Source organism: Cervus canadensis, chromosome 23 (assembly GCF_019320065.1).
Source record: "Cervus canadensis isolate Bull #8, Minnesota chromosome 23, ASM1932006v1, whole genome shotgun sequence".
NCBI lineage: Eukaryota > Metazoa > Chordata > Mammalia > Artiodactyla > Cervidae > Cervus > Cervus canadensis.
Window position 1 is genome coordinate 56,369,262 of NC_057408.1, and position 23,355 is coordinate 56,392,616.

The 23,355-nt window shown below is 43.0% G+C and overlaps 1 protein-coding gene and 1 long non-coding RNA gene across 3 annotated transcripts in view; both read left to right on the forward strand.

The window, feature by feature from the left end:
- The first annotated feature begins 318 nt into the window (after window positions 1-318).
- VAPA (VAMP associated protein A) overlaps window positions 319-23,355 on the forward strand; it is a 37,301-nt gene continuing 14,264 nt past the window's right edge. Inside the window, exons 1-4 of one of the 2 annotated variants that reach the window (XM_043443792.1) lie at window positions 319-645; window positions 18,076-18,228; window positions 20,968-21,071; window positions 21,490-21,570. In XM_043443792.1, the coding sequence (XP_043299727.1) occupies window positions 567-645; window positions 18,076-18,228; window positions 20,968-21,071; window positions 21,490-21,570 (417 nt within the window). In that variant the 5' untranslated portion in view covers window positions 319-566. Of the gene's footprint in view, window positions 646-1,291; window positions 1,329-18,075; window positions 18,229-20,967; window positions 21,072-21,489; window positions 21,571-23,355 lie in introns of those variants that run through there. The other variant, XM_043443793.1, reaches the window with a different exon arrangement.
- LOC122425429 lies at window positions 11,406-18,069 on the forward strand. The gene is made up of 3 exons (XR_006264847.1): window positions 11,406-13,251; window positions 13,628-13,703; window positions 15,585-18,069. It is a non-coding gene; the product is annotated as an uncharacterized LOC122425429 (long non-coding RNA).

Below are 23,355 nucleotides of genomic sequence, written 5' to 3' on the forward strand. Positions count from 1 at the left end.
CTACTTCTGCTATTTGGCATTCCCGCTTGGGAGATGGCGATGGGCTGCCATAGCGGGTTTTCCACTCCTGTCTCGTAACTGCAGCTAGACGTGACCGAGGACTGCGCCCTCCCGCTCTGCGGCGCGCGCCGCGTCAGTGCCAGGGAGCTAAGCTCCGCCCCGTCCACTCCCGCTCCCTTGACAGCTGGGCAAGGCTCAGAGCGCGGCGGGCCAGGGGCGCGCAGGCGCAGCAGCCGGTCGCGCCTGGAGGCGTGGAGGGCGGGCCGGGCGCGAGGCCTCGCGGCCGCCGGGGCGCGCACGTAGGCACGCAGAGGCGTCACGTGGGGCGCCGAGGATCGCAGTGCGCGTGGCCGCGGCGGCTGGTGTGGGGTTGAGTCAGTTGTGAGACCCGGAGCTGCGGACCGGCGAGCGGTCCAGCGAGTCGCCAACAGAGCGGCGGGTGTCGGGTTCGGGAGCCGAGCGCTGGCCCCGCGTCTAGCCGGGCCGACCCGCGCCGCCGCCGCCGCCGCCCCCCGCCCGCAGCCAGCGACCCGCCGCGGGCGCGCCCCCGCTCTGCGCTGTCTCCGATGGCGTCCGCCTCCGGGACCATGGCGAAGCACGAGCAGATCCTGGTCCTCGACCCGCCCACAGACCTCAAATTCAAAGGTGGGCAGGGGTGGCCTGCGGGAGCGGCGGGCGGGGGGTGGCGGCCGTGCCCGGTGGGCCCCCTCCCCCGCCGCCCGCGCCCGGCCCGGTCCGGCCCCGCCCGCGCGGGCGCGCGCGCCCCTCCCGCCGCCATCTTGCGGCCCGCGGGCGCCTCGCTGCGGCGGCGGCCTCGTCCTTGGCCCGCGGGCCGGGGCGGGGTCCGGGCGTGGGCGGCGGTCTGGGGACGCGGGGCAGGCAGGACGGTTGTCGGCCCGGCGCGGGCCGGGCTTTGCGTCAGCGGGCCGGAGGCGGCTGGACGTCCTCCGCGCCGGGCGACACCTGCGCGGGGCGTCACCTGCGCGGGGACCGGGGGCCGCGGGAGCTACTCGGGCGGTTCTTACTGGGGATGCTGCGGGCGCTTGAGCTTGCGGAGCCCGTGACTCGTCCTTCATTCCCGGGGCCCCACGAACACACGGGCTTGGGACTGAGGCCGCTCCAGTGCTTTAGAGAATCAAACAGAAAGAAATGGAGTGCGAAAGAAAACACCTTGGTTTCCGTAGGACATGTTTTAAATAGTTTTAGGGGCTTTAAGAGGTTGTATTCTGTCGCTATGAGAGGAGTGTTGTATAAAGCCTGTATTTTGCAAGCTCTTCAGTGCATTTGCGAATTTCTTTGAATGGAAATGTCAGTGAGCCGCGTGTTAGGTGAGGATTCGGTTTTAAGACGACTCCACGAAATATTCAGAGAGGCTTCTTAAGTGCATTTTACTGTAGCAAGTTTATGGGCGTAACTTGAGTTTACATAGTTTTCGCTGAAAGGGGGAAATAAAACACCTAGGGGAATAATGAATACCAAAATTCAGGTAATACCTAACTCTGTAGCTGTTGTCTGAGAACGGAAGAATTTAATGTAAACCTTTATGGTAGGTAGTTTTTCTGAGAATTTAAGTGTTTTGCACCTATTTTTGGGGAGGCTGATTTTACAGAGGAAGTTTTCTCCTTGTTAATCTGTGTGTGTTGCCATGAGGGATTTGGACGCCGTTAAAACTAGTTTTAGGTCAAGAAGTATTCAGAGTTGGACAGTTTCTTCTTAGAGAAGTCGGTGTGTTTCAATGACATGCTTACTGGCTCAGTCGTCTCCGTGTCTTTGCTGACTCCATGGACTGTAGCCCGCCAGGCTCGTCTGTCCGTGGGATTCTCTAGGCAGGAATACTGGCGTGGGTTGTCATTTCCTTCTCCAGGGGATCTTCCCCACCTAGGGGTCGAATCTGAGTCTCTTTAAGTTTCCTGAATTGCAGGTGAATTTTTTACCGGCGAAATCTTCCTTGGAGTCTTTACGGTCTCAGTAGTAAGAGGCTAATAATAGCAAAGAGGCAAGTTAAAGCAACAACCGAAACCCCGACCCAAAGACTTGCCAGATGTTTATTTTAGGTGTTGAAGAATTACTAGCTATGATTACAGAACAGATTCTTGTGTTATGGGTGAAAGTAATTAACAAAGTCTATTGAAGTTTGGACATTAGTTGACTTTTTTAAAAAAAGGATTTCATGGAAAAGCTTATAGGGATACATATTCAACTGGTCCATTTACTTAGCAAACACTATTGAAAGCTTTGTACCATCTCTATATTTGATGAAGAGTATTCAACAATTTATTCAACAAACATCAGCTTGTATTTGGGGATTCAGTCCTGAGCAAGGTGGAGAAAAGACCCACAGTTAGTTTGTAGTTTAAGGAGTAAAACGTGTTTTTTCTTAGTGCTTGAACTCCCAGACGGAAGAGGAACGCAGATGCTGTAACAGAGGCAAAACAAGTATGAGGAAAGAAGGCTCTGCTTCCTTTTTCCCCACTTGTTCAGTAGGAGTTGTTCAGTCGCAAAGTGCTGTATGACCCTCTGACCCCATGGACTCTACTGTAGCACATCAGGCTCCACTGTCCGACACCGTCTCCCGGAATTTGCTCAGATTCATGTCCATTGTTGGGTGATGCTATTTAACCATCTCATCTTCTGCCATTCCCTTCTTTTTGCCTTCAGTTTTTCCCAGCATTAGGATCTTTTCCAATGAGTTGGCTCTTCGCATCAGGTGGCCAAAGTATTGGAGCTTTAGCATCAACATCAATTCTTCCAATGGATATTCAGGGTTGATTTTCTTTAGGATTGACCGGTTTGATCTGCTAGAAGTCCAAGGGACTCTGAAGAGTCTTCTCCAACACCACTATTGGCTTGCTTTCAAATGGGGAAGCGGGAGGGCAGGTCATGGGAATAGTTTGCACCTTTCCTGATGTGAGAAAAGGTTGGCTTGTGCTTAGATACCCAGGGTGTGCTGTGTGCTTCTGTTTAAGAGTAGGGGATGGGGAGCATTGGGAAAGCAGAGGATAGGATGAATTGGGAGGCTACATTTGGTGTCATTTGATTCCTTCCTTCTTAAAAGTTATTCTTTTAGTCAGAGGTAAATAGGTTGATGGAAACCTCTCTGTATTCCAAAGACCAGTTCAGCATTGAGGAGACTCATTTGGAATCAGCAGTTCTCTTCATGTTAATTTCGATGATGTGAAAAAAATCTTTCAACTCTACTTTAAATCACCTGTAGTTTTTAGTTGAAGTAGAAGTCTGTTAAAGGATATTTTTGCAAAATGTCATCTTCTGGTAGATTTATTTGAATTATTTTAACTTTACGTTTGATTAAGATAGTTTCTCCAAGAATGAGTCATTTAATTATTCTGAGATTGTATGGTGCGTTTTTCTGTTACATGCATAATAAAGTCATCTTGCTATGGATTATTGGCACTTTGTACAATTTTGGAGAAGCAAATAACAGTTTAATACATTTTCTACATACTTTAATATTTTATTCTAGTTTTTGTTTTATACAATTGTTTATATGAAAGTACTTTTATAATGTCATGAACTCTGAAGTAGTTTTTTTGTTGCATTAGTAAAGAAAAAGATGTACATATTTTAAAATTCTGTTTTTTTAGCTTTGGCAGTAATTTGACCTAGAATTCAGATGTGAAATTTGGTATTACATGTGAGACTTTTTTTTTGGGGGGGGGCGGTCTTTAAAGTGTTCATTTACTCCTGTAAAAATTCTTCCTTTGTGTTATACAAGATTTTATTTTTCCAACCTATTCATTTTGGAGGAAAGTTTGGAGAAGAAAGTTTAGAAAATGCTGAAATAAGTTGTGAATATATTCTTTCTGGTCATGATCAGAGAAAGGAAAATAGAGCAAAATCATTGTGTTGAAGGTTGCCCATAGTAATGGCATCAGTAAAGAAAACTAAGTGCTCTGAGCGACCAGGGACCAGTGATGTTCAAACAAAGCATCTTTGGGTAGCAGCACATCAGGAAGAAGAGATCCGAGGGAGGACGGAGAATACGCCTCCTCCTGGTGGGCATGTGGCACAGTTGTAGGTGTTTCAGCTCACTCGTGTTTCACAGAGGCTACATCAGACCCCTGGCGTGATTCCCCACACCCTGGACATGGTTGTCATATCTTCCTTAACAGTTTTCAGGGAGCTCTCGACTGCCCTCTGGGTGAGAGTGTAACTCTTAGTGTGGCATACATGCCTTCTGGGATGTGCTGTCCCCTCTTGTAACACCTGTTCGTCGGCTCACGTCCACACTTCCCTGAGAAGGCAGAACCCTTCTCGTGTCCAAGCTTGTTGGTTTTGCTGGTTAAGGTAGAGATTGCTCATGACTCAGACCGTGTTCCATCAGGTATTTTCTCTGTCACGTTTTCAACCACTGGCTTCTTCCTTTAAACATAAGAACACATACACCTAAGTCTTTCCTTTTAAAAACAAACAAGCCAGCAAAATATTGTACTTCCTTGACTCCCAGTTCCCCGTGGCTCTTACGTCTCCTGGGCTTTGTTTCCTTTGCCGTCAGGCTTTTTGGAAAAGCAGTTGGAGTTCAGGTCTCTTCTGATCAACACTGTGGTGACCACGATGCTTTCTCTCTCCCTGACCCTCTCTTTGGCACTTGCCAGTGTTGACAGCTCGCTTTTTAATAACTGATTCTTCTGACTCCTGTGACACAGTTGTCCTTCAGCCTTCATCTTTGCTGTCTCATTTGTGACCTCTTTTTTCTTAAATGCTCATGTTTTTGAGATTCTGATTTGGTTTCAATTTTATCTCATTCTGAACTTCGCCTGTTCAGTCTTCCTTGTTTTGAGGGCTTCTCTGTCTCCTCCATGCTCTCTGCACACATTGCTATACACCCAAATCTGTGTTGAGTTCAGAGTTAAAATCAGCTTTGGGGGATTCCTCAGTGGTACCGTGGCTAAGACTCTGTGCTTTGACTGCAGAGGGCACGGGTTTGATCCCAGGTTGGGAAGTTCCTCATGTCGCCAGTGAAGGCGGGGATCCGCTTTGGAAGACATACTGATTGGGTGCATGCATGCTAAGTTGCTTCAGTCCTGTCAACTCTTTGCAACCTTATGGACTGTAGCCCACCACACTCCTCTGTCCATGGAATTCTCCAGGCAAGAATACTGGAGTGGGTTGCGATGTTCCCCTCCAGGAGATCTTCCCAACCCAGAGGTTGAGCGTGTGCCTCTTTTCTGTCTCCTGCATTGGCAGGTGGCTGCTTGACCACGTACTGTTACTTCTTGACGATCCTGGGTTTGACTGTTGCTCAGGTGTCTCCCTGGTAGCTCACCTGGTAGAGAAACTGCCTGCAGTGCGGGTGTCTCTGGTTCAATTCCTGGTTTAGAAAGGTCCCCTGGAGAAGGGATAGGCTACGCACTCCAGTATTCTTGCCTGGAGAATCCCCATGGACTGAGGAACCTGGCGGGCCACAGTCCATGGGGTCACAAAGAATCAGACATGACGGAGTGACTAAGCACAGCACAGGTGGTGGCTCAGTGGTAAAGAATCCGCCTGCACTGAGGGAGATCTGGGTTTGACCCCTGGATCGCAGGCCCCCTGGAAAAGAAAATGGCAACCCACTCCAGTGTTCTTGCCTGGAGAATCCCCTGGACGGAGCGGCTTGGCGGGCTGCAGTCCATGGGGTCACAATGAGTAGGACTCGACTCACCACACACGCACAGACGTCTCAAACTCTGCATATCCTGAACTGTGCTTTTAAGTGCACGCCTACTCCTTTTCCTATGTTATTAATTTCTTTTTTGTGGCATCTTGATTACTCATTCCAGAAATGCTGTGCACATCTAATAATTAAAATCTGTATTTTTGCAGCCCAGAGATAACTTTTGAATCTCTCCTGTTAAATGCAGCTCAGCTTCTCAGTTCATTTGTAATTAATTCAGTTAATTCATTCAGCTGTATAAGAAAGATTTGAGTTTCTAATATATGTGATGCACGTTGAATAAGTGTTGGAACCACAGTTTCGAGTAAAAGAATCTTTATTTTTATGAGGTGATTGTCATGGGAGAGGTAGAAACTAATCAGATCTTCAGAAGACAAATTAGCTTTGAAGAGTCTGTGGTGCTGTGAGAACGTGGAATAGGGGTCTTTGATGTGGTCGGGGAAGGCTGCCACAGGTTGACTAAGATTCCAAGAGTGAGTGGAAGTTACCTGGGTGAAGAGGAAAGGAGCGCACTGCTGGAGCGGCAGGTGCAAGGGTCCTGAGGCAGGAGGGTGTGGTGTTCAATGTGTTAAATAACCTCTGCTGTGTTTACGAGGCTGCGGGGTCAGTACCCCAGTCACTGGGTCAGCCAGGATGCATGGGTGTTGGCTTAGTAGTTCTGTTTTTATCCTGACTCACTGTTGATCTTCAGTGGGGAGAAGGCTGAGGTGTGGAGGTAGTGGGCTGACACCACGTTTGTGTTGACAGGAGTGTTGTAATCTGGTCATAGTGTGGATTTGTGGTAGAGGGAGCTAGAGATGACCCAGGCTGTGGCTGCTGTCCATGCAGGTGCTGACTGCTGGAGGGGCAGTGGTGGGGATGGTGAGAAGTTTGAGGGGGGTCTCTTGGGTGTTTGCACGGGGGGAGAGTGTCCGGACAGCGCTGCGGTCTCTGGCTGCACAGCTGGAGAGGGGAGCTGGCAGATGCTGGCAGAATTCAGGGTCGTGGGAGAGTACCTGCAGGAAGGTCCTGACCTCCTTTGATAGGGTAGCTGCATTTAGGCCCTCCAGCTGGACTTGAGGAGGGAACCCATGGGCATTTGGGGTTCCAGGTGCCTGACTCGGGAGGGATCTGGACTTGGCTCGTTTCTTTGCTTTGGGTGATTCTCTTTCCCCTACCGGTCAGGTCAGCAGGCTGGTCTCCTTTCTTGTGTCCCACTTTCTCCAGCCTGTCGTCCTCACGGATGCTGAAAGAACTACTCTTTGAAAAGTGCACACCTGATTCCATTGCTTCCCTGGTTGAAGAACCTGCAGCATTTTCCTGTTATGCACTTATCGGAGCCCAGATCCACACCTACCTCTTCAGTTCTCCTCTGCTGTAGCTTTGCTTGCGTGCAGTGGTTTCTCCAGACGCTGTCAGTGCTGCAGGCCTCTGCATGCTCTTTTCCAAATGTCGTCCCCTCCTGTTGGAGGGCTGTCTCCCCTCCCAGGAGCCCTACCTCAGGTGCCGTCTCTGGCTCTCCAGGCCCCGGGCCACTGCCGTTTTTATGACCCTGTCCTCGTTGCTGCTCACTGGCAATTACAGCGCTCACCACATGGCACAGTACTGATGTTTACATACTTTTCTCTCACGAGCTGTTTGTGAAGTGCTTGAGGATATGCCCATTTATTTTTATATCCGTGATAACAAGATCTGGCCTGGGGTGATTGCCCAGTCAGTGTTGATCGTGTTAATGAGACTCAGACCATCTCTCTGTCCTATAATTGTCATGGTTTTAGCCTTGCATCTTTCAGTAGATGCTTCATCTGCCTTTGCAGGTAGTGTTTTCGGAGCTTTGTAGTTCCAGAAAAGAGTATTTTGTTAAGAGCTGACTATTATGCTTCACCTTTTTCATTTGTGAAGTGAGAAGCAGGGGTGGGTGATTTCTCAGTGGTGGTCTGGCTGCAAAGGTTTGTGAATGCATAGGATTGGTTGAGTGCAAAACGGAAACACAATTTTTTTATGAAGTGGAAGAACATAAGAATTGGGAGACCTTGATGAGGTTCTTCTGAGTTTGGTATTTTGTGATTGTTTGTATTGGTATTCTTATTGTTGTTTTCTATATTGTAATAGTTACCTGTTCTTTTTCCTTTCAATAAAATGTTCCTTAACCATGTGGAGATGGTCTGTGAGGTGAGTCTGTTAGCAAGGACCCCTTTATCATTGCTTTCAGAGGCTCTCGCTACCTCTCTTTTTCTTGTTGCTTCTGTTATCTTTACTGACCCTGCAGTGAACTCCTGTCTTTCAGAGGATATAGTAGTTAATATAGCATGGATCTTGCTTTCCTTAATAAAAAATTGGCTTAAAAGAAAGTAATATTTGCCAGCTTATTAAACCTCACAGCCCACAAAATGTAATATTGTGTGACCACTAAAGAAAAATTATTGATTAAGAAAAATTAAATGTAAAGGGAGGGTTATTTTTGCAAATGCTTGTTTACTGGGTTTATTATGCTTAACATATGACTCAGATTACTCTAAAATTCCTTATGAAAACTTTCAAAACATTCATAAAAAACTTTCTATATACTTAATGAATCTCTGTACTCTTTAATAGTGTCATATAGTTTTAAGTTTAATGATTATTAGTATTTTACTGTTTTGGGGAGAGTAGGATTACTGCAGTATTTTTAAAAAATTCTGGGTATAACATCTCAAGCCTGAATTTTTGAGCTTACATTTCTAATAAAAGAGGCTTTTCCTTTACATAATCATGACACCATTGTCACTTAATAAAACCAAAAGTAATTCTTTAATAATCTGATATCTGGTCTGTTGAAATCTTCCCAGTCATAGTCCTGATTTTTGGTTGCTGGGTGTCAGGTTGTCTTAATCTTTGACAATGCCTCCTCCACCTGTTTTTTATCACACCGTTCACTTGTTGAAAAGACCCTGTAGTTGTCCACTGGAGTGTCCCAGACTTGTGATGTTTCTGGTATGTATTTCCTGTAAGTTTGGAGTTGGATTTAAGGGCTTCAAGATTCATATTTCAGTATTTTTTTGGTACAGATACTTCATAGATAGAATTGTGTCACATCAGGTGATAATAATGGCTGCTTATCCCCCTTCTAGTGATGTTAAGTTGATTGGTGATGACACCCTTATCCCTACAGTGAGAAGTTGCATAAATATGAGTGCATTTATGGTAATACGTGTGAGAAAAAAGATCAGAAAGGAAAGGACGTTAGCAGTCCTTAGGTCTACTTTAGGATGCTTTTGTTTTTACTTTTCTGTGTTTTTCAAGATTTCTGCATGAACATTCAGTGCTTTTCAGAGTAAGAGAAAAAATTATTCTATTATTAGACTTGATACTTTGGGAGATTATATCAAAAGTTTCAATTGTCCTACAATGAGGTGACTATGTAAGGTCAATAGAAAACAAATCTGTAACCATCCAGTAACAGTTAAAATTAAGGCATATGAAGACAAGAAGTAAACCATGTTTGTTTGAAAGTGAAAGTAATTTATAAATTATGACTATCCTGTGACAGCTGACAAATTGAGCTCCTACTGTCAGCATCAGTTGGTGGTCCCTGGTGAGAAGCATGGGAGATTGTTGAGGGTGTTTATTTCTCAGAGAATCAGCCCTGCCCACAGATTGTATTTAAGAGCAGTGTGGATGCTCACAGGAGCCCTCCATGTCCAGACTACTGGACTCATTGGTCTTGTGGTGGGCATCTCCCCCAGGCTGGACCGTGTATGTATGCATGGCTGACAGTCAATATTTTGATGTCTCCTCTTTAAACTTCAGACTTTTGAGGTCGCAGAGGCTTGGAGACAGTGCCTGGAGTGGGCCCTGTGCAAGCAGAAGCAGCTAGCTGAGAGGAAGGGGAGAGCAGGTGGCAGAGAGCTTGTGGATCCATGTAGCAGTTTCTCTTGGAAGTAGCCTTTTGTGAGGCTTGCTATACCTCATTTCCTGTGCCATAAGATTGAGTGCATCTTTAGAATCAACTCTTAAGTGTGATTGTATTCTTCCTAGTAAAACTCCTTGCTTAAATAAAATTAGACTACAGAACTTATGAGAATATGTTCAACTTGATGACTGTGACACATATTTCACTTTACAAAAATAATCTCCACCAACGTCTTAAATTTTTATAACTGCCATCTTTGATGCTGTGTTATTAATATGCTATAGTTTGCTTAGCTGCTTTTCTCTGGCATTTGGGATGTTCAGTGTGGTAGAATTACTGCCAACATTTGGTACTGTTTTCAAAATTCATGTTTAAATTAATGAGATGTTTAGTTATTTGTATTTCAACTTTTAAAAGATATGACTGAATTCAGTTGCCATTTTTAAAAATAGATATGTTAAAGAATTTTTAATATGAGAGGACTTTACTAGTTTGCAGTATAATTTGACAGATTTCTTATGGGCTACATTTTGACAGCCTTTTATTTTGTAGTTATATATTTCCATATATACACACATTCATATATATATATATTTATACACATATATTTTATTTTGGTGCTTGGATAATCTGACATAAATTGGAGCGACTGGTATACCTTTGAAGGTATAGAGTACCTTTGCATCACAGAGTGTGTTTTCTGTTTGTTTACTCCATAAACAAATTTTACTTTTATAGCTTATAGGGGAAGACGAATTCCTTGGTTTTGTTTTCTGAGTACGGTTCCCACTGCCAAACATCTCAATAACCACATCTTCCAAAGATAGCTTTTTCGTATCTTCTCAGTACCCCCAACCTGACTTTAAAAATAAAAGCTTTTATGAATAAATTAAGCTAATATGAATTCATGTTTAAAAATCCCTTCTGATTGTAAAATCAGTGCTTAATGTTGAAAGTTGAGAAAGTATAGAACAGTAAAGCAAATTCTCAATCCTACCACCTAATAACACCTGTTGCTGCTAAGTCACTTCAATTGTGTCCGACTCTGTGCGACCCCATAGTCGGCAACCCACCAGGCTCCTCTGTCCCTGGGATTCTCCAGGCAAGAACACTGGAGTGGGTTGCCATTTCCTTCTCCAGTGCATGAAAGTGAAAAGTGAAAATGAAGTTGCTCAGTCACGTCTGACTCTTTGTGACCCCAGGGACTGCAGCACTCCAGGCTTCCCTGTCCATCACCAACTCCTGGAGCTTACTCAGACTCATGCCCATTGAGTGGGTGATGCCATCCAACCATCTCATCCTCTGTCATCCCCTTCTGCTCCCGCCTTCAATCTTTCCCATCAGGGTTTTTTTCCAATGAGTCGGTTCTTCCCATCAAAGTATTGGAGTGGCCAGAGTGGCCAAAGTATTGGAGCTTCAGCATCAGTCCTTCCAATGAATATTCAGGACTGATTTCCTTTAGGATTGAATGGTTGGATTTCATTGCTGTCCAGGGGACTCTCAAGAGTCTTCCCCAACACCACAGTTCAAAAGCATCAATTCTTCGGCGCTCAGCTTTCTTTATAGTCCAACTCTCACATCCATACGTGACTGCTGGAAAAACCATAGCTTTGCCTAGACAGACCTTTGTTGGCAAAGTAATGTCTCTGCTTTTTACACTTGATCTTCGCCAAAAGGCCGAGAAGCGATGTGTCTCTGCTTTTTAATAGGATGTTTAAGTTGGTCATAGCTTTTCTTCCAAGGAGCAAGCGTCTTTTTAATTTCAGGACTGTGGTCACCATCTGCAGTGATTTTGGAGCCCAAGAAAATAATGTCTCTCACTGTTTCCATTGTTTCCCCATCTGTTTGCCACGAAGTGATGGGACTGGATGCCATGGACTTAGTTTTCTGAATGTTGAGTTTTAAGCCAGCTTTTTCACTCTCCTCTTTCACTTTCATCAAGAGGCTCTTTAGTTCTTCTTCGCGCTCTGCCGTAAGGGTGGTGCGTTGAAATAAAATGGTGAAGTGTGGCTTTTGCATTAATCTCCGCCTCCATACTTTTGTCATAATGAAACCTTGTAAAAAGATATGTTTAGTATTTTATTTTATTTTGCATACCAATTTTATTTATTTTCATTTATTTTTATTAGTTGGAGGCTAATTACTTTACAATATTGTAGTGATTTTTGCCATACATTGACATGAATCAGCCATGGATTTACATGTGTTCCCCATCCCAATCCCCCCTCCCTATGTTTAGTATTTTAATAACTATAAACCATCTTGAATTGATTCATTTTGTTTCCTGAAGTGGTCCTCTGTTTGTTTTTACACTAATGCTTGTATGATGACATTTATTCAGTACCTGCAGTGCCGGGGATTGTCCTAGCAGCTGGGGGCAAGCTGCACGTGAGACCAGTCTTCACAGAGCTCACATTCTCTCAGGTCTGAGATTTCAGTGTGTTTTGGGGAAAATGGAGTAAAGGTAAATAAAGTTAGGTAGCTTTGTGTTTTAGGGCATTCTTTGGTGTAAAAGAGAAAAACTTTTCTTGGTGTTCGAAACTTATTTCTGGAAATGTTTTTCCTGTGGAACCAAGAGAAATACAGTAACCATTAAAAATCTTCTTCCTGTATTACTGATTTGACTGCAGTTTCATGCCTTAATGCTGCAGAAGTCTGCCTAGAATGGCTTATGAATTAGGAAATAAACATAGCCAGGTAGTTCACATAGAATATATAGAGAATTTATGAGAATTCAGGCCCCGGAGACAGATCTGCTTTGACTTCCCACTTGCACGGTTCTGTGCTTGTCTGACTTTGGACAAGTGTTCTCATGTCTGAGTCACAGTTGACTCACCTGTAAAATGAGAATAATAAGTAATAAGAGTATCAGCTTCATGGCTTGTTATTAGGGTTAGATGACATAATTCATGCAGAGTTCTCGATACTTGGTGAGTGTCCAGTAAAGGCTAGATTGTGAAAGCAGCTGTGATCACTTCAGGACATTGAGTCTGCTTCAGTGTTGTGGGTGCTGTGGAAAGCATGGGACTCCGGGGTTCAGAGACCAGGGTGTGTGATCGTCAGGGCACTACAGGCAGCATCTTCATAGCTGCGTTGGTTTCCTTTGCCCTTCATTGCATGGGGTGACACACAGGGCTTCAGTGTAGGCGGGTGCTGCCCACGTGGTGGATTTGTGTCATAGCTGAGAAACTTAGAGCGTAGGGCCCTGAATCTTTCATGATGCTGCACAGAAGCCTGCCTGACCTTTTTCCAGAGGAAGATCTGAGCTTTATCATGCTGGGTAGTAGAGAAGCCTACTCTTTGGGAGGAGGTACTGTCTTCCAGGGCTGTTGACTCTGTTGTACATCCCCGGAAAGACTGTGTGAAAGCCCCCAGGGCCTGCACTGACCAAGCTGCAGAAATGCCAGGACCCATGGAGACTGGTCTGTCAGCAGGCCCCCAAGTCCCTGGTCTAAAGGATGCCACAGCCTTCGCAGGGTAACGTTCATGCACACAGCTGTTTATTCTGGAGCTGCATCCCAGAGACCTTTTCTGTTTCTGTAACGCTCCATGCTGTATTCAGGACCACGTATCCTGAAGCATTTGATTCTCTTCTCAGTAAGCAGATACTGTTGAACTCAAGTTGGTATACATGTTGAGGTGTTCAGGAGTTTTCGGTTAAGCCTTGGAATGCAGGAAGATAAGATGGATGGACACAGATGGCTAGGTAGGTTGCTAGGTCTTAGAGTTAAGTAACAGCAGGTGTCAGTTGTAGAGTCTAGGTGATGCATATATGACTATTTACAGTTGAGTTATTTTTATTTCTCTGAAATTCTTCAAAGTGCTGGGAGAAAAGGCAACTATTCTCTTCCCCCCCCCCCCAGCCCCCCAAGTCAGTTTTCTTTGTAACTAAACAAAGCTTGGCATTTAAAGAAAACTTTTAACAGCAATTTGTATCAAAATGTGGATAGATGATAAACATTTTAAGGATTTGTTTAGTCAGAGTGGTTCTACTTTCAGCTGTTTTTAGCTTAATTGGGTTCCTTTTAAGATTGGATGGTTTGGAGAACTATTTAAAAGGAAATCATTGCTCTAAATTTTAGATACCCAGTGTTACGTGCCTGGAATACATTTTTAGGTAAAGGAGTCAGGCTGTTCTCCCTAAGGACAGCCTTCCAGGTGAGTGGCCCTAAGCTTTTCCTACATTTCTGAAGTGTGAGGGTGCAAATTTTTCCAGGCTTTTTAACACTGAGCCCACATTGAAGTATATTACATTTCTGTCAGTTTAGGGCTGAGGCTAGGATGCTGGATTACGGGGAATGGTAACTGGTAGAGTTAGGGTGGAGTACCTGGTGACCCGAAGTGGCCTGGCTGCTTGAGAGGAGAGGAGGGCAGCCTGTGTGATGAAAAGGTAGACTTTTAATAAAATTAGATTTTGTTTTGTTTCCTTTCGGTAGAAGAGTTTAAATGTAATCTGTATTGTGTGGAATTTTGTTTTATGGGGAATATTGTTACGTGTAAACAGTGAAATTTCATCTCTCAAGTAGGGAATACCAGATGGTATCTGTGGTTGGTGATTAGTTTACTACTAAGTAATCTTAAATGGATTGTTGTAGTAATTGTGTTTCTAAATGTTAAACTAAGCATTTATGTTGGACACACGGCTGGATTTCTCTCAATTACAGGGATTGTTCTAGAAATTTTCAAAACATGAGTGTTTATTTCTTATGTGAGTGAGTGAGTGAGTGGTCGCTCAGTCGTGTCCGACTCTTTGCCACCCTATGGACTGTAGCCTACCATGCTCCTCTGTCCATGGGATTTTCCAGGCAGAGTACTGGAGTGGGCTGCCATTTCCTTCTCCAGAGGCTCTTCCCGACCCAGGGATCGAACCTGGGCCTCCCACATTATAGGCAGACGCTTTACTGTCTGAACCACCAGGGAATATTATTTCTTATGTAGTTTGCTTCACTTTTTCATCAGAAGTGCTTTTCACAGGTTTTTTCAGTTTTTTCTTAAGGTTATACCAAGAGTCATCTTTTCTTAAAAAAAAAACAAAACCCTTTACTGTTTTTCATAAAAGAAAAACCATGTGCAGTTGATAGAATTATCAGAGTCAATAGCTGTGCAGTCACGGCCCAGGCTCAGAAACGGAACTTGGCTTCAGCAGAGCCCTCCTCCTTTTCCCTGCACAGCTAGCTAGCTCTTTTTTACGGTGACCATTTTCATGTTTTTCTAAACAGTTTAAACACCTAAGCTTTGCACGGGATATTAGTAAAGCTGGAGAGTATTGATAGAATGCAGTAGTTTTTAACCTTATTTGACACAGTATCCCATTTTAACATATTATATTTTGTAGTGCCCAGTTTTGCATTCTGAGATGAAATTCATGTATGAATTACCTACTAACATACATAGTTGAAAATCTTAATATATGCCCTGACTCTGTAACATACAGGAGAAGAAACTGGATTTGTAATAAAATAGGCATTTCGATGTGTAAGTGTTGGGCATGACTACTAGAAGACTAGAAGATCTATCCTATATAGACTATACTAGATGTAGTGTATCTGTATATAGATAGATAGAGAATATATCTATATAGACTGTACTGGGAGACTAGTGAAGTAGCCAGATGGCCTGTGACCTCCGTCAACAAGTGAGCTTCGGTTTAAGGGAAGTGAGGCAAGAGTTGTCTGGTGGAGACTGGTTTTCTTTAACGTCTTGAAATAAGGCCGAGAGAGTCTATGCATGTGGGTGCACTCACGTGACTGTCACCCACACACGTGTGCTGACTGTCCCAGACCTGTTGCAGGATTCACATGTCCTGAGTGGCATTGCTGTTGGTAGAATAATTTTCTGTATTGGTGTGAACTCATGTTTTAGTTTTTTGGAGAAAGAGAACAGAGTTTTTGCAATAGATGTATTTCTGGAGAAGAGATTTTTTTTTTTTACACCAGTGTGGATGTCTGGAGGGGTGTGTGAAGGTTTGGTGGGTCCTTGACTGTGCAGGTCTGCTTGGGCATCACAGAACACTGCTGTCTTGTTCCTTTCCCCCAACAGCAGCTCCTCCAGTCCTCACGTCAGACAGAACACCTACATCTAATTTTGTGAGATTCTCAGAGTGTCTGTGACCCACGAAGTGTAACAGGTATCTGCCTGAACCCGCTTCCAGCTATAAATCTGGTTTTTATGCTTGTGGTCATTAGTACTTAGTGATTTTGCGTTTTAACCCAGAAGATGGCTTTGGAAGCAACCCTTATTGAGAGACTTGGTTAGAGGGACGCAGTGGTGCAGAAAACCTCAAATTCATTTGTTAAGTGGGTTTATTACAGGTAATTCTACATTTCACTGAGGTTAACTTATTCAGTTAAGAATTTGGTTTTAGTGAAATTTTTTTCTTTTGACATGTTATTTTCATCTTTAGATAGTTTGTATTTTCATGTCTAGAAAGATCACAGTCTATTAATTGAAGATTTATATTCCCTGATGGGCAATCAAAAATGTGAGTACTGTTTCAGAATTCATATGTTGATGAAAATGGACACATGGTCATTTAAAAAATCAGTTTAAAAAACCAGTTATTTTACCTTATTTTGAATAGTTGGTACTTTCCTCTAAAATCAGGGACATTTTAGAAATTGAATTTAAGGGGCTTCCTTGGTGGCTCAGATGGTAAAGAAATTGAATTTAAAATGACAAGGTTACATAATTATGTTATGAAAATATAGGATTGTTCTAAATTAAGATTTGTAAAATGTTAGCTATTTTACTAAGAAACTTCTGAAAACAGACTTTTAAAAATTATACTTTGCGCTAATCTTAAAATCCTAGTTGAAATAATAACATAAAAATTGACACATTCTCAGGTACCTGTAGTAACTTGTGGATTTTGAGAATGTTAGGAAATGGGATCTGTCTCTCTAAGATTCATAGTTTTACCAGTGGATTCACGTGGGAGAATGCACAGCTGGGGGCTCTCCCCTTGACTCCCTGGGTGGGGGTGTGGGGATGGGGTGGTCAGGTGCTTGTCAAAGCCTGCAAGCAGTAGTAGTGCTGGGAGGAGCAGCAAGGATGTGAGATAATACGCAAATACAATGAGTGACTCGACCGTGAAATTAAAACGAGCTGTCCAAGAGATTGTAGTTCTTGTGTATATTGTATATATTAAAAAAGAAAGCCTACTTGTTAATTTAAATGCCTGTTTCATGGTAAAAATTTTTTTATAACTGGTTCTCTGCCTTTTTTGTGTTTTCTTCTAATGTTCTCTTGTTTCTAGCTCCTTCTTCTCATCCCAGTTCCAAATCTTTGTTAGAAAATATAACTCAAAAACTTTTAAGCACAGAGTAGAATTAATTTATCTCCTTGGACTTGAAGTAAGTGCTTTTTCCTGGCCTTTCATTTGAAGTCTCTCTTTTCCTCTCCCCTTATCAGTTTGGTCTACTTTCTACCCGGCCCTCCTCACACTGTCCTTGATTTGTCTGTGGGTGTTGTTCCCCTTCAAGCCTTTGTCTTAGATAATTTCCCACTACTCAGCAAAATGGGAAACTATTTGGCAGAGTTGGGGAATTTTCTGTCTTTTCTCAGTCTGGGATCCTTACTAGAAACATTTTAAAGCATACTAGAAATATTTTACAGTTTTAAAAGACATGTTTACTCTGGTTTATTTAATTTCAGCCTTGAAATTTGATTTCAGACTTCTAAAGGTTTTTTTTTTTTTTTTTCATTTAGAAACCACTTAAAATTGCTTTTGGGTTAGGGAGAAGTGTGTGGTTGTTGCTTCTCATTGGGACATATTTTTTAAGTTTTATCTTCTGTCTCCAAATTAACCGGTATCAGTTTATTGTCTAAATCTGCATAAAATGTCTTTAGGCTTTTCTTGAACCAAGAACTGTACTGTTTCTCCGCACTCCAGTTTACCCCCCTTTTTTTAAAAAAACAATGGTTTTAGATTTACTTATTCAGGCAGGAGTACATCACCGTTTTGGTTTCTTTGTTTTGCAATTTTATGTTTGGGTGTTGAACCAAAGCTTAAAAATACCTTTGTATGTAGAGCATTTGACACAGTTACCTTAGTAAAAATGTGACCAACATGAGTGAAAGGAGCGAGTGAGGGGATCAAAGCTGATGGAGGTGGGGCGGGACCACCTGTCTCCCAGCCTGCTGTCTTCAGGTGGAGAGACTTTGTCCTTGGCTCGGTCAGGTGAGTCTGAAGACAGGCTCTGGTTTGCAGAGCACTGGAGAACCGATCTTTTCAGTAATGCGGTAAGCATGTACTGGGAGAATACAGTTTGGGGTTTATTTCGTAAGTTGTGAAACTTTCAGAACACATTTTACGTGATGGAAACAAGAAAAGTTCGAGTAGGGATTTTATGGGTTGGTTAGGAACAAAGGAGAGAACACAGCCCCTTTGTGAGTCCCTACCTGTATGTGTACTTCAGTACACACTTTACGTAAAGTCGAGGTTATGTTTCTCCAGTTTTGGATTCTGTGTTTGTGTGGGTGTGACTCCAATTAACATTTTTTCCCGTTTTTGTTTTTTAAAATCTTACAGGCCCCTTCACAGATGTAGTCACTACAAACCTTAAGTTGCGAAATCCGTCAGATCGAAAGGTGTGTTTCAAAGTGAAGACGACAGCGCCTCGTCGGTACTGTGTGCGGCCCAACAGTGGGATCATTGACCCCGGGTTGACTGTGACCGTTTCAGGTAGCCAATGTTCATGTTGTCCTCTCATTGTGTGCGGACTGCTGCAGAAACTGTCTCCCCCTTCTCTTGGGGTGGAGTGTGGGGTGTGTTTGGGGATGGAGTGGGAGGGTTTGTGTGATGGGCTGAAAGCAGTTACTGTCAGTCTAAATTGTTACATTGTTCTTTATTTCTGCAGCTTACTACCACATCCTCTGCCCTTATTATTTGGTCTTTGAAATTTTGTATCATTTTTGGCTTTGCTCATTCTCTCCCATAGATCACTAGTGTGACATGTTACATGCAGCTATGGAGGGATTATTCTCAGTCTTTTGGTTAAGAATGTACAGTGCATATCTTTGGCCAGTAAGTTGTAATAGTCGATGAGGCTTCTGCCTTTCTTGTTAATGCCGGGTGTCAGTTCTGTTCCCCTTTTATGGTTCCTTGAAGTCCGTGGTGCGTGCTTGGCCCCTTCCTCACGCAGATGGCTTACCTGCCCTGGAGCAGAGCCAGTGCCCCCAGACTGTTCGTTCTCCCCTCCTGACACTCTCACGGTGCAGGCAGGAAGGTAGTCGAGGCGGCGCCTCACAGGCCCCACGCCAAGACCAGTTACTCCCGTTTTCTGGCCGTGGCTCTCACCTTTGTGAGGGCCTGTCACAGCAGCACGGGCTTCTCCAGATTAGCCTCTGCGGATACAGCCCAGACTTGTGTGTGTTCAAGCATACAGAGTATGCCTGGGTAATCCTGACAGGTATTACTAAGATATTAAGCAATTCTGTATCAGTGTTCCAGTTTTCAGGCCCACAAAGCTGGCTAGGGGCTGGCTCCTTGAGATGTTTCGCGGTGGAGCCTGATGCAGTGGCAGTTGAGGCCAGACTGCCATCAGGCCTTGTGGGGCACCGAATCCTCCCTTGGTAACTAGCCCCATACGCAGAGCCTGGAGGCCCTGGAAAAGGAGTTTTATGATGTGGCAGCTGGGCAGGCTTGCTGTCCTGTTTGTTTGAGCTGTCAGCTCATGGGAAAGGTGGCGGGCAGTGAGAAGAGTGAGCAGTGGGCATGTGTGTCCTGGAAGTTGCTCTCTAAGGCCACAAGCCTGCAGCTCAATTGGAAGAAGATAAAATAATTTCTATCCACATGATTAAAAATGGATTTTGGCGCGAGCAGCTGTACCCCTAGGAATCCAAGGATCTGTTCAGAGTGACTTTCTTGGAGGGATCTAATTCACTGAGCTTTTCCGGTGTTAGTGTTTGTTAAGAATGTGATATACTTCTCCAAGCACACTAGTTCCTGTGTCCACACGCGTCCTCGACGCCTTTCCTTCAGTTGGAACTCGGCACTCCAGCGTAGTGCAGCCCCTCAGTGGGTGAGGGGTCCTCCGGTCACACTTCCTCCAGCAGCCCTCCTTGATTGACTCTGCATACTCATTAGCACGCACTTTTATGGATTAAGATTGTCTTTCTCTTGTTATGAGGTCTATTAGCAAGTCAGTCACATCTTTGAAGTTTTCTTTTTATGCAGTTTCTAGTGAATTATCCTGGGGTGGTGGCTCAGTGAAAGGTGTTCCTGGAGATACATTGTGCATTATCTGGATTCTGGGCATTTATCCTGTGCATTTTCTTTTTTCCCCATAATTTTGCTTATTTATTTATGGCTGCTGGTTCTTCGTCGCTGCATGGGCATTCTCTCCTTGTGGTGCACAGTCTTCTCACTGCAGGGGCTTCTCTCGTGCAGAGCACAGGCTTCAGGTGCTCGGGCTTCAGTAATGGTGGTTCGTGGGCTCAGTAGTGGTGCAAGGGCTTATTAGTTGCCCTGAGGCAGGTGGGATCGTCCCGGATCAAGGACTGAACCCATGTCTCCTACATTGGCAGGCAGGTTCTTTGCCACTGAGCCACCAGGGACCCCCCCCCCCCCCCGCCCCGCCATCCTGTGCATTTTCTACATTTGCTTAATTGCATCTGAGTTTTTGAAAATGTTGACATCTATCTTAGAAATAATCTAAATATTAGGGAAGTTAACTCCACAGTACTGTGTACATTTGTGGAATTGCTGATTCATTCTTTATAGTCTGTTATTAGATTTATATTGCATAATTTAAACCACACCGAGCCTCTAAAAAACCTCTTGTATGCCACTGAAAACCATAAATGCTTGGGAAAAAATTTTACATATAATTAGGACAGTAGAAAAAGTTCAGAAATCATGAGGCTGTATGGTTTCCTTGTACACTTTGTTGTCTTAGACTCATTTAAACACACTGATAAACTCTTGAATAGGTGTTTATTTAAAATCTATTTTAGAAAAAGCTAATTATATCGAAGCACTAATAAATGGTAGTGAGTTTTAAGTTACCTAGAATTTCTCCTATATTTTAGTTGTCTGATTTTAAGAGCTGTTATCACTAAATACTAATGTGAAAACTAAATTTTTAAGTGGTTTTAAATACAAATTTACTAGATTTTGAATTTATAGGCATTGTAATAGTTAATGTTAGCAAAGTTTTGAAAATTTTCCAAACTGAAGTTTAGAGAGGGCAATCATAGATACTTATTTTTTAAAGTAGCCATTTGTTTATTTTGTGGGTTGTTAAAGATGTAGCAAATTAAAAATGTAGACAAGGTAAGAATAATTGAAAATCATAAAGTTGGTTCTGAATCAACTTTAATAATCCAGTGTTTCTTGCAACCTTCCTGGTTTTCTTTAAATTTGCAAATTAGTGAGTACTAGGAATGATCAAGAGTCAGTGATGTGTCCGTTCTTCTTCAGTAATGCTGCAGCCTTTTGACTATGACCCCAATGAGAAGAGTAAACACAAGTTTATGGTACAGACCATCTTTGCTCCACCAAACATTTCAGACATGGAAGCTGTGGTGAGTAGAGAAATTGAACAGAAATCTTTTGGGGGAATGTTGTTTAAACTTGGGTTTTGTTTAGTTCTTCATTGAGAAACCTACTTTTTAAAATTAAAAAAAATCTGTGTATCTCTTCACTATGGATAATCCTAACTCATGTCAAGAATAAAGGAATTTTTAAGTCATATTTCTTAGAGACGGTTTAGAAGTGCACTGCTAACAGTGAAGCCCTGTAATCTCTAGGGATGTTAGTATGGTTTTAATGGTGGTGACAGTAGCTCTTGTAAGGTTCTGTAGAAAGTTATGTGGCACCTGGAAACCCCCCAACCCCTGCCTCCAGGCAGCTACACTAACCCTTTGGTTATCCCTTGAGAGGAAACCTACTGCTTGCAATTGTATTTCCTCTGTCTCATTGTTTGGTTTCCTGTGTTTTTAGTGGAAAGAAGCAAAACCTGACGAATTAATGGATTCTAAATTGAGATGTGTATTTGAAATGCCCAATGAAAATGATAAATTGGTAAGTAGGAAAATTTAAGAAAATTGGAAGCTGCTCAGCTCTTAGTCACTGAGATTTAACTTCTGCTGCTGGTTTTGGCCTTGGTGGGTGTGTGATGTATGATATAGCTGTTCTAAATTCGGTGCTTAGGCTTTTTTAAAAAACATGTGGACATGCTCTTTTCATGTTACAACATTTTGTTTGTTCAAGAAGGAAAGTACTTTTAGATACTTTTGATTAAAAGTATGATTGAAAAAGAAATAATTTAAAAAGCTGCATGATGGAGAAGAATCATCTCTTCCTACCAAAATCTTAACCACTTAAACCACTACAAGTTCTTTGTTAGAATAAGACGTGTATATATAAATATGATTAAGTTACAGACATAAGCTGCTTTTTGGCAGCTATATACCTGCAGTTTGGGGGTAAGATTTAATTTACATGGACAAACATTTATTTCAGAGTTGGCTGTTCCACGTATTTTTTTCACTATTGTTATTGGTCAAAATACATCTGAGTTAGTAAATGATTTTTATGTTGTGTTTTGATTAGTGTGAGGCAAATAAAATTTGAAGGACTGATGTTTATATGCGCAGAGTTTAAAAAGTAGCCTTAGAGAATGGGTTGTGGTCACTTCTCTGTTCCTTTTCTGAAATGCAAATTTGAATTTTTTCTGTGGTTTTTAGGAGGGACTTGAAGGGTCGGTAGATTTGTGTGCATGTGATTTAACATATAAAGTAATATGAACACATAGCATTGTGTTTGGCACATATTAGGTTACAGTCTGACATGACTATTGTCTTTGCTCTGGAGGCCATTTGCCCTGTTGAAAAGTAAACTCGCAAGTTAAATACGTGGGCTCAATTATTGTGTTTCTCTTTGAGGATAAGCTGAAATGAAAAAGTGCCTGAGTGGTAATTAGGTGTTGAACAAATCATTTATTGTGTTTTTAATGCCTTTTTAAGAGGATTTTGAAATATTTGCCGAAGACAGAGAATGTGAACACATATTCTTACTGGAGAGTGAGGTTCTGATGGTGCAGCAGCACGGATGAAGTTGACACTTCCCACGTGGAGTGCACTTTCTTCTTTGCCGAGGCTGCCAGAAGGCTAATAGCTTGGGTCGTTCTTACCGGAACCAAGAGAGCACAGTAGCACATTGTCTGGGTTGACTTGTTTTATTTCTAGTTTAATTGAGCTGTAGTTGACATGCTCTATAAGTTTAAGGTGTCAGCATAAAGACTAGTCTTCCATACATTGTGAAATGATTACTGCAGTAAGTTTAGTTAACATCCGCCATCTCATACAGCTGCCAAAAAAGCACTGTTTTCCCTGTGGTCAGAACTCTTAGGATCTGCTCTCTTAACAGGGAGCAGATCGCACACAGCAGTGTTACCTGTAGTGCCAGATAGTTGAGTGTGCCACATAGCCGTGTTGAGTGTACCACATAGCAGTACCTGTAGTCACCATGCTGTATGTTACATCCCAAGTTCTTGTTTATCTGGAAGTGTGTACCTTCTGACCACCTTCATCCAGTTGCTCCTCCCCATACCCAACTCTTAGAGCCACAGACCTGGTCTCTGTTTCTGAGAGTTTGGGGCTTTGTTGTTGTTGTTGTTTTAAGATTCCATGTGTAAGTGAGCTCATCATATAGAATTTGTCTTTCTCTTACTTCACTTAGTATAATGCCCCTGAGGTTCATCCATGTTGTCACAAATGGTAGGCTTTCCTTTTTAATGGCTGGATAATATTCCATTGTATACATGCATTCCAGTCTGTGCATATACACCACAACTGCTTTATCCAT